This window comes from Podarcis cretensis, assembly GCF_951804945.1.
Source record: "Podarcis cretensis genome assembly, chromosome: 7".
NCBI lineage: Eukaryota > Metazoa > Chordata > Lepidosauria > Squamata > Lacertidae > Podarcis > Podarcis cretensis.
The window spans coordinates 32,424,264-32,442,058 of record NC_137176.1 but is presented as its reverse complement, the minus strand read 5'-3'; the positions used below and the strand labels follow the sequence as shown (position 1 = coordinate 32,442,058).

Sequence of the window (17,795 nt, the reverse complement as noted above, 5' to 3'; positions counted from 1 at the left end):
CACATGACCCGGAAAAACTGTCCGCGGGCAAGTGTCGGCTCCCTCGGCCAGTAAAGCAAGATGAGCGCCGCAAACCCTAGAGTCGTTCACGACTGGACTTAACTGTCAGGGGTACTTTACCTTTACCTTTTTATATCTACATTGGTTCTTAAAGTATGGGACTGAAACTTCCTTACTTGTTTTTAATAAAAAAACTTTTCAGTCAGTACTTTATTTGCAAAAACTAAAAGACATTGCAGAAAATCCGTTGCTCCTTCCATTTATTAACCTGATCATTCACTATGATTCTCTCAGTTTAACCCTTCCTTGTAAGTGGTCAAAAAGGCTAATATGAATTCTTGTGTAGGCAAGGGCTCTTACTTCTAAGGCTTTATCATAATTTTGGTCCAGGAAGGAGAAATTTAGATTCTGTGTAAACTTCTGCTGTTTGTTTTGCACATAGTCCATACCATTGTGAATTTAATTTTGATAATCAGTTCATATATCTCAGCAAAAAAATAAAATGATGAGATAGTTTGCTGTATGTATTCAGTTTATTGATAGGCATACTAATAAATACGTATAAAGATAGCTTTTTCATTCCGTGACCTCTATCTCTTAAGATTCAAGCCAAGTTTTTCTTTCTCGTATATAGTACTCAGTACTGATTCAGGTTTTTTGTTATACAGTGGTACCTCAGGATGCAAACGGGATCCGCTCCGGAGCCCTGTTTGCATCCTGAATAGAACGTAAGATGTGACTGCGTGTGTGGGTGTGCGTGGGTCGCGTTTTGCTGCTTCCGTGCATGCGTGTGACGTCATTTTGACCACCTGCGCATGTGCGAGCGGCGAAACCTGGAAGTAACGTGCTCCGTTACTTCTGGGTCACCATGGAGAGCAACCCAAAAATACTTATCCTGAAGCATATTTATCCCGAGGTATGACTGTGGTTAAATTGGATTGCTATTAGTAGATTTCAGATGGGTAATTGTTGTAATAATTAAACCTAGCTCTTTTATCTTTGTTCTTAGGAACCTATTTTCTTAGACCTATATAATAAATGCAACCAAATGTTTCTAATGTTATAAGCAGAAATTACTGTGAACAATTAAGCTGTGAAAATATTTCTAGTTTGCAAAGGCAATTGGTTAATCCCATGTACAGCATTATGTCTCAATCTTTGTATAATAATTAAGTGTGGGCATATATTTCTGTGAGATCAGTTTTAGAGAGTTTATACAGGGGCCTTGTTACCTCTGCCAGGCTAGCAATAGTTTCACTGTGTAATGAATATGGCCATGGGATTCCAGGGTGGATTGCACATACTTTGTGATGAATTAGTATGTGCCTATGTCAATAGAAGCAGCAAATTTATTTTCATTGTAATTGTCTTAACCAGGATCATACTAGGGTTGGTGCAGATACTTCTCAGGATATACAGCTATTTGGGATAGGGATCCAACCAGAACACTGCGAGATAGACATTGCACCAGATGGGGAAGTTTCTCTTTCACCAAAAGAAAATGCAAGGTAAGAGAAATGCAAATTCAGTTTCAGCCTACAAAAAAGGGTAGCATTCATGTTTGTAGAGAAATTTATAGAAAAGCACCCTGATAAGAAAAGTGGAAAACTCCACATATTTAGTTTTGATACCGTCATAATGATAAGAGCAATAAAATAAGTGCTTGTGCTGTTCTTGATGCATAAGCATACCGGGAGAGATGCTTCTCATATCGTATGAGAATTAAACTGCTCAGACCTTTCTTTGAAATATGGAGCAGTACATAAATTACCTTAATATTATAACAACAATAAAAGGTAAAACAAAGCTATGTCCCAGAATATTTTTCTCTGTAATCTTTCTAGGTGTTTGACTTTGGAAATATTTGAGCATTGCCAAAAAAGAATGCTAAGAAAAAACAAATGTTAGAGGTGAACCACAACAAAATCAGTCAGTTTAAAGGGGTTTCCATAACTTCTTGATGCCAGTACTAGCAACATGATAAGTGAAACAGATATCCTGTAATCATGATTGCATACACCAATTATTAATAATCCAAATTTGTGGAGTACTTAAGAGTAAGTTTTTTGAATACTATTAAGGGAAAGGATTCCCACCAATATCACCATGTCCAAATAAAATCTAAATCTCTTTGAAGACATGATGCCAGCTTTAAGGACAAATTAGGAATGTAAATGTATAGAAATAAGCACAGTGTATTCTACATAAGCTTTATTTATACTTTTTGCATGGTATACCTTAGTGTGTTATACTCCAGTGCTGTAGCCATAAGAGAACAAAATTCCAAACAGATGGTGTTCTGTGTTGTTATGATAGAATGCCATTGCTAGGAGTTAGTCATTTTGATTGGCAAGAACAAAGAAGCATGTCACTGAAAAAAATTTATAACTAAATAGGCTTTGTTTAATTTGTGCTTCATCCAAAATGCCTTAATAGGCGCAAACCTTGTTACCAAAGTTACAACTGACAGTACATTGAATCATTTCATTGCTGATTCTCATGGAGATTGAAAGTAACTTCTTTGTGATATGGAGATGAATTAAAATACTGTTTCACTTTTATTCACCACACTTGGAACCCAGAGATTTTTTTTAGCAGTAAAAGAAATAGAAGACAGCTGTTTTAAACGCTACCTTTCTAACAAAATTAGGTGCACAATGATTAACTTCCCTGTTTCTGCTTGCCTAAATTTAAGGGCAGTGAAAATGTATACAAAGCTGCCTCTCTAACATTTCCTCTAAGGTCTGCACCAAAAATGTGTTCTTTCTGCTGTGGCTAATGTGAAATAAACTTCTTTTAATCAGAGTAACCTAGTTTTGGAAGATTGTTTTTTAAACTCTGGGAGCAACATATGTACAAGTCTCATTAAGGAGGTTTTAACTGGGTTTGTGCAGACTGCTTATGGTAAACAGCCTGTGACCCAATTACTTAAACATATATGCTGCATGTTGCATTGCTAAAGCCAAGCCACTGTCTGTCCTGTATACAGTAAAGAGGTGCCGCAGCAGCAATAATAATTTGTCAGTAGAGATCAGGCTCTTGTTACAGCCTTCATGACTTTTATTTCACACATTTTATGCATGTTTAGGGGTTTCTGTTAGGGGGCCTTTGTGGTGCTGAATCAAGAGAAAACACTTCTTCATTCTTCTCCACGTTAAGTGAATAGGTAATACATCCAAAAGTAGAGAGCTTTCCCAGTCTGCATCTGTATTGGAAGAGTTTTTTAAAAATATGTTTTAATTGTTTTGTTGTTTCTGTGTTTGTCACCCTGAGCACCTTTGAGAGGAAGGATGGGATACAAATTAAATAATCTATTAACACTTTTATCCGAGAGCTAGGAACAAGCAGGCTGGAAAAAAGAGAGCACATGTCTGTTGGAGTATCTGCAACACCCACTAAGACTCATAAGGCAATTACTTCTTTGGGACACTCTGCATAATCAAGTAATGCAAACTGTAACTGTCGGAGCTCAGGATGTAGACTTTTCACTACCTGGTCAGTTTAGCACACATCATCAGGTTGGAATGGAAAATTGTAAAGGGCCTTTTTCCTATCCTTAAAACTTCTCATGCCTCTTCAGAGAAGCACACCTCACACTTTGAAAACCATAGAAATGAGAGGCTATGAAGAAAGCACATGTGTTTGCACTGCTGAATGTGTATATTTCTGCTTGCCCCTTCTCACAAAGTATTTGTATGTGCCTTGGTTGAGCCCAGAAACAAAAAAGCCACCTTGCTTCTCCTGATGTGTTTCATGTGAGTAAGAATATATTTTATAACATGGTTCCTGGCAGCTAGGTGATACACACTCTTCACTGTCCCTGCTGGACCAAAGAGCAAGAGTGATCAGTGGGTAGGAGAGAATTTGTCCCCTTCTGCATCTCTGTCTTATTTAACAATTCCCGTGGACCAGAGTGGGTAATGTTTTGTGACTACTGGGAATTGCTGTTGGAGAACTCAGATTTTAAAGAATAATTTCAGTCTTTTCAATCTTGTGCTTTGCTTTCAGATCCTGTGTAAATGGCACGTTGGTGTGTTCTGTGACACAGTTGTGGCATGGAGATAGAATCTTATGGGGAAACAACCACTTCTTTAGGTAATATCTCTCTCTCTTTCTCTCTCTCTCGCCGCCCCCCCCCACTTCTTTATTTAGAGAGCTATGTCCAAATATTATTAGTGAAGAATCTTGCTTCCAAAGAATGAGGCTAAATAGATGAACTTCTTTGTTACAGCTCAGACTTCTATAGTGTTAGTTTTTGGGCAATTAGGCTGTCTAGGTTTCCATCTAGTCCACACAGTATCTTCTAAGATAATATTTCTCCTGTTATGATACTCTGTTGAATAGAGCTTGAATTTGTGAGCATATTTTCATAAAACTGAAATCAATCCAGTCTTAAATACCGATCACTTGCTTTAGAGCAAGTACCAGGAGCTATGCATCCTGACATGAACAGCCTTGAACGGAAGATGGAAGCAAATTGGCTTGCATTGTGTTTGGCAAATACTGTATTTTTCGCCCTATAGGATGCACCAGCCCATAGGAAGCACCTAGATTTTTTTGGGGGGGGGATAAAGGGGAAAAAATTATTTTCCCCCCCCAGGCGCGGGGGTCCCAGAGTGCAGCTTTGGCATCGCTCTGGGAATTTGCAGGGCTGGGGGCGGGGGAAGCCCGAGCTTCCCCCGACCCCAGCCCCCAGAACGGGAGCCAGAGCGATGCCGAAGCTGCGCGTAGCTTCCGCATTGCTCTGGGAGCTTGTGGCGCTGGGGGCGGGGGAAACCCGAGCTTCCCCCGACCCCAGCCCCCAGAACGGGTGCCAGAGCGATGCCGAAGCTGCGCACAGCTTCGCATTGCTCTGGGAGCTTGCCGGACTGGGGGGATAGCTTCCTGAAACCTGGAGAGCGAGAGGGGTCAGTGCACACCGACCCCTCTCGCTCTCCAGGCTTCAGCGAAAGCCTGCATTCGCCCCATAGGACGCACACACATTTCCCCTTCATTTTTGGAGGGGAAAAAGTGCGTCCTATAGGGCGAAAAATACGGTACTACATTGTAGTGTAGAAATTTGTTGCTTTTAAGTCATTGTTATATGTACCCTTGTACATGGGGAGAACAATGTCTCAGTAAAAAGATAAATCTGTTGTGACTCATTGTTAGTTGTGGGATAACCTAACTACAGTTGCTCTGGCAACCTCTAGTCTAGATTACTGCAACACATTATACTTAGGGCTGCCTCTGAATAGGGTTTGGAAGCTTCAGCTGGTAGAGAATTTGGCGGCCAGGTTGCTGACTGGGGCAAGATGGTTTGAGCATATTACACTGATCCTGGCCCACCTGGCTCCCGGTTAGTTTCTGGGCCCAATTCAGAGTGCTGATTTTGACCTATAAAGCCTTGAGCTGCTCAGGATTGCAATACCTCAAGGACTGCCTCTCCCCACATGAACCAACCTGGACCCTGTGATACTCATGTGAGGCCCTTCTTCATGTGCCTCCTCCACGAGAGGTCTGGAGGGTGGCAACACAAGAACAGGCCTTTTCTGCAATGGTTCCCTGTTTGTGGAATGCAATTTCCCCAGGGAGGTTCATCTGGCATCTTCATTCTACACTTTTAGGTGCTAGGTGAAAATGTTCCTCTTCAACCAAGCCTTTGGCTGACTAACATCCATATCCTTTTAAATGTGTTTTGCGGGAAGTTATTGTTTTGGTTTGTTTTTGTTCTTGTTTTTCTTATATATTTTTATCTTGTATTTATATGCTGTGAGCTGTCATGAGATCTATGGACTGTATGCAAATTTAATAAATAAATCAATAATATATATGTTACTGTACCTTTAAGATGAATAGAATCTTAAGAGCAAGACTTGTCAGTTGGCTTTGTCTGTTAGAGAAGGTTAAGATTAAATTCAGTGAAGGTTGTACTTATTAATCTACAGTCAACACTGTAGCTTCCTTTGTTTTGGAACAACCTGCAGCGTGCCTTTCCTCCCTGCTCATGGGTTGTTAAGTATAGAAAGATCTGATCCACAGAACCCAGCATTTTAAAAATGGATTTACCAAGGTATTTCATAACTACTTTCTCAACTTTTTAACAGAATCAATCTGCCTAAGAGAAAGCGAAGAGATTGGTTGAAAGACTCTGAAAAAGAGCAGCAGTTAGCAGAACATGATCTAGATGCAGCCAGCGAAGCTTCTTCGGAACCAGACTATAACTATGAGTTTGCACAAATGGAAGTCATAATGAAAACACTGAATAGCAATGGTAAGAAGCTGGTGCTCAGCATCACTGAAAATGTCAGACAGGAGCACATAAATTTCAAGGTCCTGGCAATAGATAGGTTCTTTAATCTGTTCCCTTGTCCTGATGGTTGTAAATAAGGAATGGATAATTTTGTTGTGTTCAGTAACTGTTGTGACTTTCTGGGAATAGAGACTGTGGAGGAGTAAATCATGTATGACCAACTGATCCCAATTATATTTACTAGGAAGTAGGTGGAATTTTATGGGATTTACCTCATGCTCATCTTCCTTTTCTTATATAGACCCTGCAGTAGAAAATGGTACTTTGGATCTTTTATCTCTCACCCTCTCACCTTCTGATCACTGTGGCTGTAGAACTGTGTTAAGAAGTAACAAAGCTGAATTATTAACAATGTAGATAATGAATTTTAAGATATGCTGGTGCTTTCCTTATCTAGATCCAGTACAAAATGTGGTCCAGGTCTTGGAGAAACAATACTTGGAAGAAAAGCGTAGCGCTTTGGAAGAGCAGAGGATGATGTATGAGCGTGAGCTGGAGCAACTCCGACAGCAGCTTTCTCCGGAAAGACGGTATCAGCATTCTAGTGACAGGCTTTCAGAAGCTACCCAGACAGCTCAGCAGAAAGTGAACCTTTGGTCAGAAGAGAGGTGAGAGCATTGATATTAAAACCATAAGTAACTATGAAAGAATGAGTGACGGAAGAAAAATACTATTGTGTGTGTGAATCTGTCCAGGACAATCTTTCATCCAGATCCCAAATAACTTTAGAACATCCTTCCTGCAAACGTGCTATGAGTAAGCTAACCATACTCAAACTGCTTGTTGTAAAACTTAGTACCATTTAAATTCTTCAAACGCAGGACTCATTGGGGCCCGGGCATTTGGTATGTACCTTCCATAACTAGAATGTAGTCCTGCTTACCTAGTGATTCTGACTGATTTGGTCTTATCTGCGTTGTCTTCTCAGTTAAGGACCAATCATGTCATAGCACAGGCACTGTGCAGTGCCCATATGGTCAGAATTACTGCAGGGCTTTCAAGGGAAACTCATTATAGCTCTTGTATAACTTGTAGGTTTCATCTTGGTATACATATAATTTTTCTCAGAATGCCTATAAAGACGGATTAGCACGGTGGGATTTGTTTTGTTACCAAATGGCATTTCCAAGATAGCCTTGACATGTATTAAAAAAATAGGAAGCATTCTCTCATTTAAAGCTATTATTTTCTCTTGTTAAAATATTTGAACATAATTTTTAAAATCTGGAATAATTAATATTCTTATGTTTACAACCTTGTTCATTGTTTCTGCCAATGTCTTCTTACCAAGTTCTCAATTTCCCAATTAATATTCTACTACTACTCTCCATTTTCTTTCCCACCCCTAGGGATGAGTTATTTCGACAGAGCCTAGCAAAATTAAGAGAGCAGATAGTTAAGGCCAACACATTAGTGAGGGAAGCAAATTTATTGGCTGAAGAAATGACCAAGCTAACAGATTATCAAGTGACACTGCAGATTCCTGCTGCTAACCTGAGTGCCAATAGGAAGGTAAGAAAATTGATAATTGAAACTATTTCGTAAAAGCCCTTGGAAGTCATTTGAGTCCAGAAGTAGAGAATGAACGAGTGCATGAGGGAGAGAAAATGGAACATAAATTAAAGGAGTTGTGTGGACTGAATAGATATAGCTTCTCTAAACTTTCTATCTCACTGAGCTGATACAATATTATAATACCCGTAAACATACAGTAGAAACAGGACATTCATGCCTGTGCTATCTTGATATGTTTCCAGTCATTTATGGTTTCTAGTTCTCAGTCACCATTATATAAATAATTGGAAAATGCAAGAGAATGGAGTACCAAAATATTAACATAGCTATGTATCATATGTTGTTCGAGTTTAAATTTGAAAAATGGAATCACTTTGTTAAAATGCATATTTTATCTACTTAAGATACTTTGTCTTGTCTTTGTTTAGAGAGGAGCAATAGTAAGTGAACCAGCTATTCAAGTAAGAAGAAAAGGGAAAAGTACTCAAGTATGGACCATAGAGAAGCTGGAAAACAAGTTAATTGACATGAGAGATCTGTATCAAGAATGGAAGGAAAGAGCCCATGAGGTATTCAACCTCAGTTTTTCGGTTTGGCCAAAATCGTACTCTTTTAATAAAAACAGAATATTTCTAAAAGCATTATATAGCACAGTTGTGCATATTCATGTAAGCATTTCTGCTGTTTATCAGACAGCAGTGCTACATTCAGTTGTATGTTTATCCTAATATTTGTAGTTTATTTCCCTTATACATGTCTGGGAACAGACTACAATGACTACATTTGGAACTTAGTATCTCTAAAACTATTTCAGTATTATACAGAAAGATCATGTCTTGCATGGAGGTTACATTCTGAGGATGGCGTGTAGACAAAAACCACCTCCTTGGAACTGCCCCCACTCAAGCACCCTTATCCTTTCTGGAGCCATGTCCCAAGCAGACCTTGCCCCACAAGCAAGGCAGAGAGCTTCTAAGCTCCCTTGCTTACTAGGCTCTGGGAGGTTCTCTCGCAGGCCATCCATGTTCCTGCCAGCTTATGCGAGAGCCTTCCAGAGCCCAATAAGCAAGGCAGAGAGCTTAGAAGCTCTTTCTGCACTGGCGAAACTGTGTGCAAAAAGTGCTTTTAAGCGCTCTGGCTTCTGTGCATTTAATTTGAGTGACTTCAACCTGTCAGCCTTCAACTGTGTAAAGTTGAAATCACACATGCTAAGCCTGTGTCAGTTGCAATCGTCCTGCAATTTATTTTGCTCTGCATATGAGATTTTAAAATAGTGTGCTTTTGGGTATGTTTACAGGTAAGTGTATTTTTTAGTGTAAGTGGGGCAATATTTTTAGTATTCATCAGAAATTTTAATGCAAATGTTTGCTAATATTTGACCTACTATAAGGAATATCAGATTTTCCATAGTTTGTTTCTTCAAAGCACATCAGCACTGAGTCCTACTATTTTAAGTGAATGGATAACAACTTAATGTAATTCAGGATTTAATTATACGGTTGTTTCAACATAAAATGCTATCTGCCTGAACATGATGATCAACATAGTACTTCGTGCAATGTAGTATTCATTGACTGCATCAAAAACTAGTACAAACAGTTTTTGTTGTTAGTATTTTTCCACACAGGGAATTTAATTTTGGTCTTCTGTGAGGAACACAAAATTGTTGGAAGTGTTGCTACTCATTTACAGTATTTAAATGAGGAATAAGCTTTTGGTGTTAATAAGAGTTAGGTTTGTATACATAGAATAATAGAATCATAGAACTGTAGAGCTGTAGAGTTGAAAGGAACCTCAAGGGTCATATAGTCCGACCCTCTGCAATGCAGGAATCTCAACTAAAGCACGCATGGCAGATGGTCATCCAACCTCTGCTTAAAAAGCTCCAGTGAAGGAAAGTCCACTACCTCCTGAGTGAGACGATACCACTGTTAAAGAGCTCTTAGAAAGCTCTTTCTGATGTTTAGTTAGAATCTCCTTATAACTTGAAGCCATTGGTTTGGGTCCTAGTCTCCAAAGCCAGAGAAACAAGCTTGCTCCATCCACCATGTGACAGCCCTTTAGCTATTTGAAGATGGCTGGTATATCTCCTCTTTTACAGATTAAGCATACCCAGTTCCCTCAACCGTTCCTCATAAGGTTTGGTTTCCAGACCTTTGATCATCTTAGTCACCCTCCTCCTCCATACATTCCAGCTTGTCAATATCCTTCTTAAATTATGGTGCCTAGAACTGGACACAGTACCCCAGTTGTGGTCTGACCAAGGCATAATAGAGTGGGACTATTGCTTTCCTTGATCAGGTCCCTATGCTTCTGTTTATGCTTCCTAGAATAGCATTAGGTTTGTTTGCTGCTGTATCATACTGTTGACTCGTGTTAAGCTTGCAGACCAGTAAGACCCCTAGATCCTTTTCACGTGTACTACTGGCAAGCCAGGTGTCCCCCATCTTATATTTGTGCAGCTGGTTCTTCCTGCCTAAGTGTAGAACCATACATGTGTCCGTATTGAAATACATTTTGTTAGTTTGAGCCCAGTTCTCCAGTCTGCTCAGGTCATCTTGCATCCCGATTCTGTCTTCAGCAGCAATGGTGTCATCTGCAAATTTGATGAACATCCCTTCAATACCTTCATCCAAGTAATTTAGAAATAGGTTGAACAACAACAGGCCCAGGGCAGGTGCTCTATATACACTCTAGTGCTCTACATATACTCTTGTCTTCTGCTATCATCTGACCTGCCTTGTTTAGACATGTTGCACAGTGGTGAAATGGGGATTTGAATATGACTTTATTGGGCGTAGCTCATAATTTTTTAGCACATCCATTTTGGATCACAATGCTAAATCATTTTTGTTTTTGAAATTTTAATTGTCTTAAAAAAAAAACAGATGAAGAGACTCACTGGAAAAAGAGGTGATCCTTTCTATGAAGCACAAGAAAACCACAATTTAATTGGTGTAGCGAATGTCTTTTTGGAGTGCCTTTTCTGTGACGTTAAACTTCAGTATGCAGTACCAATAATCAGCCAGCAGGGGGAGGTAAGTTTCAGTCTCTGGTGTCATCTATTCTGTTTTGTATGTATTCAGGAACGAAAAGCACAATAAATCCACTATTAATGCATCAGTGATGTCTTGCTGCATACACCTGCAATAAGACAGCAGTCAGGATGGGCACACAGTCTTGGGACAAGAGAAGATTGGTGCCACTGAAACATTAAATGGAAATGCTTTGAATAGAGGGCAAATGACCAAGCCACTGAATTTCATGTACTGACGACCAAATTTTTGACTATAGTTCACTTGCTCCTCCGGTGTTCTAAATCTAGAAGTCAAATCAAAGGGGAAAGTTGTGAGTACACAGAAGGCAATTCAAAACAACTATCAATAACTTCCATTTTATGTTTAAATATGTAAATTTGGATAATAGCTGAGCAAGGAAATGAGAATTTTACTGGTTAGATACTGAGCACCACATCTTACATGTGAACCTCCATAATGTCAAGTTGGATCTGAGACAGATTTGAGAATGGTCGTATGTAATGTGCAATTGTTATCTGCATGCTGTTTTTCTGTTCAGTTGAAGCTACAATTATATTTATATATGTAAGTATGTGGATTACTGATGCTATGCAGTACTACAAGGTCTTCAATATTAATATTTTTGGGGTGCAGGTTGCAGGGCGTCTGCATGTTGAAGTGATGCGTGTCACTGGTGTTGTCCCAGAACGCCTAGTGGAAGGAGATGATTCTTCTGAAAACTCAAGTGAAAGTGGAAGTATAGAAATCATGGACAACAATGGAGAAATTACTCACAGGCCAAAAAAACTCACCTGCAGGGTATGGACATATGTATATTAATATTTTAATAGGATATACATATATTTTACCTATATAATACTCTAAACATTTTGCATGTCTTACAATCAGCAGTGGGAAATACCTTGCCACTCATCCATTTCCAGTTGGTTTCCATACACCTTCAGAGATTTAATTTATCTTTATTTGTCATATGTTCATACTATAGTCTGCACCTTGGATGGAAGTTTTAGACAAGTAAAGTCAACAATTTAAAAATGTAAGCCATTCATTGGGGTTAGTTAATTTACAGCAGTTGAAGTTTTCAATGCTTGTCCAGTAGTACATATGTGTGGACAAGGATTACCAAATAATCTTACGATGCTTTTGTTTGTTAAACATATTGTATATATTGAGTGTTAATTTTTAGATTGTTTTATGAGCCTAGCTGTGAGATAAAATTGGCCTTACTTAGTCAACCATTGTCTATATTCTGGGTATAGCTGAATATATTAATATAAATATGCCAGTATATTCAATTACAGTTTTACTGTTGTCTAGGTAAAAATTAAAGAAGCAACAGGACTACCTTTGAATCTCTCAAACTTTGTCTTTTGTCAATACACCTTCTGGGATCAGTGTGAGTCAACTGTTGCAGCACCAGTTGTAGACCCAGATGTGCCTTCACCTCTGACCAAGGATGTCCAGTTTACAGTGACTTTTGCTCATTGTAAGGTAATTTAGTTTGGTTGGAATGCTAGAAAAATACATTTGAGTCCATATTTTACACACACACACACACACACACACACACACACATATGTATGATTCCATCCTACTGTACAGTGAGATGGAGATGAAACAAGGGGTTCTAATACCTTCATTAAACAACAACAAAAATTCCTTTCCATTGCTTTCAAGTGCCTCCCCCACCAATTACCTTCAGTCCATTCCACTCACCTTTTGGGCAGGCTGCCAGGTTCTTCACACACACCCTGGGCCACAGTTTGGGAACCCTGACATAGGTTAAACAGAATTCTGCAAGTCATTAGTGGCATTAAATGCTGGAGTTGTGTAACCTGCTCCTGGTACTTTTATTTGTGATTTCCAGTGGAAAGAGGAAGGAAGACAGAACATACAACTTGGTTCTTAGGAAACCTAGTCAGAGAGAAGATGTGACCAGCCTATTCACTGTTATGGAAAATGGGATTGGATTAAGGAAATGAAACATTCATTCTTTCACAAAAACATATTAGTTAGGAGTGAGTTAGTCTGGCAAACTTTCTGGTCTCTGAAAATGGAGCTTTGTTATTCCTAAAATGTTTGGTGGTTATGCTTATTTCAATATATCTCATTAGAACAGGGACTACAATATTAAATATGTTGTAGTAATCAACACAAAATATGGAATTTTGACTACCTGTGCAAATATAACTGAAGTATTAATATAAAATAGTGGTCTGTTCAGTATTATACAAAATTCTGCATTTTACCTGGTTCATGGAATTAATATCTTCATTGGGAGTTTTTTTCTGCCCACAAGAACATTTGAACATTCACCTGGTTTTTTAATCATAGAGCTGATAAAAATCATGCTTTAAGTGTTTTGCAGTAAGTATTGCAATTTTCTAGGATTATGTGGTGAATGTAACAGAAGAATTTCTGGAGTTTATTCAAGATGGAGCACTTGCTATTGAGGTATGGGGTCACAGATGTGCTGGAAACGGCAGTTCCATATGGGAGGTGGATACTCTTCATGCAAAAACCAGGACCTTGAGAGACAGGTAAACCTATGTTGTATTTTCCTTATAGTAGTGAAGCCTCACTTCAAATATAGGGAGAAAGGAGGAAGTACAGCACATGTGCCAGAGATGAATTGAGAGCTAGAGGGTGATGGGTGTGTATGCCTGTGAGAGGTGGTAGGAGAGAAATTGAGTACAAAGAAGAGATTTCTCAAAGTCTTCTTTCTGCAATAATATTTGATTTGTTAATTACTAATTGTATTGTTGCTTCCTGCCCTTGGCACCTTGGGGAAGAAGGGTGGGATAAAAATCTAATAAGTAGATAAAATGAATGGTTCTACAAATTTCCACTAAAGTGTAAGGAGGAGTATTCATACTACTCTTATTGCTTTTTGGATTGTCTCTAGGTGGAATGAAGTGACACGTCGAATAGAAATGTGGGTTTCAATTCAAGAACTGAATGAACTGGGGGACTATACAGCTGTGGAGCTCCACCAGGCAAAGGATGTAAATACAGGAGGGATTTTCCAGCTTCGACAGGTACAATTAATTTTATCCCTCCCAGATAAGAATACTAAAGTGTGTTTACATTAATTTACATGTTTCCCTACTTATATGACCAGGGTCATTCTCGCAGAGTTCAGGTGATGGTTAAACCAGTACAGCATTCAGGAACATTGCCACTTATGGTAGAAGCCATTCTGTCTGTCTCCATTGGCTGTGTGACTGCCAGATCAACCAAATTGCAACGGGGGTTGGACAGTTACCAGGTAGGATAAGTGGCTTTAAAGTGCTAAATTATTATATTGTGGTGCAGATTTGTTGTTTTCCCTTGTGCCTTTGAAGGATACTGTGTGGAATTTGTATGTACACTTGAAGCAAGGCATGGATGATAGCTTCTCAAGGGCCATTAGGAATGGCAGCTAAATGGAACATCATGTCTTGAACTGGCATCCCTTGAATGCCAGATACAATACCAAATTGGTGACTTTCAGGGGCTTGTAACCTTTCAGGGGCATCTTGCTGGCCATTATCAGAAACTGAATGCTGAGTAGATGAAGTTTGCTGATGGGAATTGTAGTTCAAAATATTTGGAGGACACCAAGTTGGAGCAGGCTGGTTTTAAAAGTTTATTGTAAACTAGTCATCGCAAGCCTCAGGTACAATCTCTTCCTCTTTTGTAAGCCCAATGAGGAGACTGAAAGGGCTACCTGGAGATGCTAGCAATTGAACCTGAGACCTTCTGCAGATGCTCTGCCATTGAGCTACAGCCCTTCCCCTCAACAACCACTTGCTCACCTCTTGGGCTCTGTGCATTTGTATACTAAGAAGTGACTTACACTTGATGTGCTTTGGAGGGACTGAATCCAAGTCTTCCCTCCATCCACAATGGCCTTGTTTGCATGTAACCTTAAATCATAGTTAAAACAACAACAACTCTGGAAGGGCTCTCCAGCCTTTTTGGGCCCATAGGCACATTAGCAAACCAGACAAATAGTTGTTGGCAACCCCCCACCCCCACCCCCTTTTCAAGCCTAATTTCAGCAGCCTCCTTTCTGTGACATGTGGTAGGACACAAGCCTGAATCTGTCTTGTAGGGTGGGCAAAGCTCATGACTTGTATCTCTCCGTATAAATCAAAAGTGGTAAGCCAAGCACAAATATTGGCTTCCACTCATGACTTATTTGGAAGGAAACAAGCCATGAGCCCAAGTTTGCATGTCACTACAAGACAGACTCTGGCTTCTTTCCTTTCCTGCATGGCATAGTTAGGTGCGAAGGAAGGAGGAAAATGTTTGTGCACATTAAAACATAGTTTATTTTAAGCTACAGTTTAACATTGCTCATGAACCTGGCTATTATGTGATTGCTGAATGCCCACTGTTACATCAAAGATGTGTAGACGGAGGGCATAATGATAAAGATCCAGCATAAATTACCAGAGATAAACCTCATGTAGAAGAACAGGTGGACACTTCTCCCATCAGTCATATGCTTCAAAAAGTGAACTAATTAATTTAAAACAAAACAACAACCCAATGCTTGAAAGCATGAAGATATCATATACATAGTTTATGTCTCTAGAAAGCAAGGGAGCATCATTGCATGAATTTTGCTTCTACGTGATTAGGTATTAGCCTGGAGGTCCTGACTCTCAAAGCTTTTTACAGTAAGTGGTAAAGAGGAGCAGCACATGTCTGTTCTCTTCACCATACTAGTGGGTCATTAAACCTTTATATAAACAAAGAAAATAAATAAAATAAGGTTTGATGCTTTCTGTTCTGTCTTGTTCTAATTTGTGTCCATGATGTTTGCTCTTATTTGGAGTTTGTTAGCAAGAAAAATGCATGTTCTCTATGTTTATAAAGTTTATTTTTTTCTACCAGAGAGGAGATGATGATGATGATGGTGGTGATATGGATAGTTATCAGGTATTGCTGCTGCTGTTGTTGTCGAATCACATAGCATGGGGCACAGCTAATGCTAATAGTTATCAACTCCAAAAAGTTACTGAAATAATTTGCTCTTGGAACTTTATGCATTAAAAGACACTGATTTAAAGAACAAGCATCTCAGCTTAATTTGACAATACACTGTGCTCTTTCATGTGACATTTCTAACGATCAATATATTAATGATTTATTTAGATTGTTGAAAATTAAGAAACAGCATGGTGGCTTGCAACTTAATTAAAACAACTGTCAATAAAACAATGTAAAACAGATGCAGGAGATACAAGATAGCAAAGAAATTTCAGGGAGGGAAAAGCCGAGGATTAAAGACCATGTCAAGTACCTGCCAGAAAAGGAATGTCTTCACTCACCGACGAAAGTCCATCAAAAAGGGGACAAAACAGACTTCCCTGGGAAGGAAGTCCCGCAGAGCCTGGGCAAGGCAACAGAGACAGTTGTATTGTGTGTCGAATTCAGATGTTGGTGTAATGCAACGGAGACGTACAAGAGAGATCTATAGACATCTCTTATATGGTAGAATTGAGGCCAAAAGCTGAATTCTTCATTTTTTTAACTAAATAATGTTTGAAATCATAATAATTTTTACATACAATTATTTGTCATCCATAATTTTTACAGGTTTCATTAAATCACATTTTGTTCAGTGCAATAACAAAAGCATCAAATATTTGTGTGTACTGTACTGTTAAACCATTTTTTAATAATAAAAAGCTAGTCCTGTAAAATTTACTTTCCTGATGCCTACAGCTTTAATATATTTATGAATTAATGAATTCTGTATGAAGGCTTCTTAATATTAAGGGTTTTTAAAAAACTTTTTAACAAGCAGCAAAAAACAAAAAACAAAACACCAGTTGTATAAATGTAGGTATCTATGCAAATACCCTAGTAAGTTGTACAGTTGTTCCAAAAACCTACAGCTCAAACTACAGGTGATGGCTGATTCAAATGCCTAAAGCTCCTCTCTGACCCAGTCCTGTGAAACAAGGAAACTAGAAGTCCAATTTAGGAGTATAAGGAATAAATGGGTGAGCAGTGCTAAACACCCACATCCACACACCAGAGGCAACTCAACACACACTGCTTACCTTCTTGCAACCTTCTCCCCAAACACTCTTCTCACAGATAGAGACACTTCTGATATTTAGCCTGGATGAGGAGAAAATGGCTTCAGAGAACAAACTGCAAGTAGATAAACCACAAGGAGAGGGAAGGCTTTGCATTTCCCATCCAGGAGGACCCCCACCTCCATAAGTATGGTACTTCGATAAGTTAGGCAGATCCAGATTTAAATACACCATCCTGCTGTCCACGGTAGTTTGAGCCTGAATTAGCTACTAACTTGCTTCAAGCGGTTCATGGCACTTCCTGGAAATGAATTATGAAGAATGGATCAAACATTCCTTTAATACCAGAAAGCATGATTGCATGATGGGTTTTTGTTTGCATGTGGATGATTTAGTTACTCTGGTAACAGCTTCTCATAATGGAGTTAATACAGGTTTAAGGGTATATATGTTGATGTCTCTTTAATTGTTTTCTCTTTCATATGCTACTAAATAGTTCGTTGGCCAATGCATTATTTTTCTGCTTGGATCTAAATCACAAATTTGCAAGAGACAAAATACACAAAGAGCTCTAACTATGGAGTGGGTGGTGCAATTTCAGCTTTTCATTGTTTATGCTCTTTGCAAGTTGGGTGAGCTTCCCTTCTTGGGTTATGTACTATCTGATGTAAAGGTGAATGAAGACTATTTGTTAACATCTTCCAATCAAAGCTGAAAACTGCATAAAATTAAATGTGCATGTTGTATATGTTAAAAAAAACCAACTCTCTTTTTCCATAGGAGGAAGACTTAAATTGTGTGAGAGAGAGATGGTCAGAGGCACTAATAAAACGCAGAGAATATCTAGATGAACAGATTAAAAAAATCAGCAATAAACAAGGTTCGTGGATCTTGTGATTTAATTATAAGAAT

At 38.9% G+C, this 17,795-nt stretch overlaps 1 protein-coding gene and 1 long non-coding RNA gene across 7 annotated transcripts in view; one reads left to right on the top strand and one right to left on the bottom strand.

Moving 5' to 3' along the window:
- Window positions 1–17,795, top strand: part of KIF13A (kinesin family member 13A) — a 72,441-nt gene that overhangs the window by 31,860 nt on the left and 22,786 nt on the right. For 4 of the 6 annotated variants that reach the window (XM_079983727.1, XM_079983724.1, XM_079983726.1 and 1 more), the window contains exons 14-27: window positions 1,378–1,508; window positions 4,009–4,095; window positions 6,087–6,253; window positions 6,690–6,900; window positions 7,642–7,804; window positions 8,236–8,376; window positions 10,696–10,845; window positions 11,479–11,643; window positions 12,163–12,336; window positions 13,234–13,385; window positions 13,751–13,883; window positions 13,967–14,113; window positions 15,730–15,774; window positions 17,664–17,763. In XM_079983727.1, coding sequence (XP_079839853.1) covers window positions 1,378–1,508; window positions 4,009–4,095; window positions 6,087–6,253; window positions 6,690–6,900; window positions 7,642–7,804; window positions 8,236–8,376; window positions 10,696–10,845; window positions 11,479–11,643; window positions 12,163–12,336; window positions 13,234–13,385; window positions 13,751–13,883; window positions 13,967–14,113; window positions 15,730–15,774; window positions 17,664–17,763 — 1,966 coding nt within the window. The remainder of the gene's footprint in view (window positions 1–1,377; window positions 1,509–4,008; window positions 4,096–6,086; window positions 6,254–6,689; window positions 6,901–7,641; window positions 7,805–8,235; window positions 8,377–10,695; window positions 10,846–11,478; window positions 11,644–12,162; window positions 12,337–13,233; window positions 13,386–13,750; window positions 13,884–13,966; window positions 14,114–15,729; window positions 15,775–17,663; window positions 17,764–17,795) is intronic. The other 2 variants (XM_079983728.1, XM_079983725.1) reach the window with 1 other exon arrangement.
- Window positions 1,544–17,638, bottom strand: LOC307220158. The gene is made up of 4 exons (XR_013840726.1): window positions 16,127–17,638; window positions 6,505–6,608; window positions 5,824–5,872; window positions 1,544–3,205 (listed from the first exon to the last, which is right to left on the bottom strand). It is a non-coding gene; the product is annotated as an uncharacterized lncRNA (long non-coding RNA).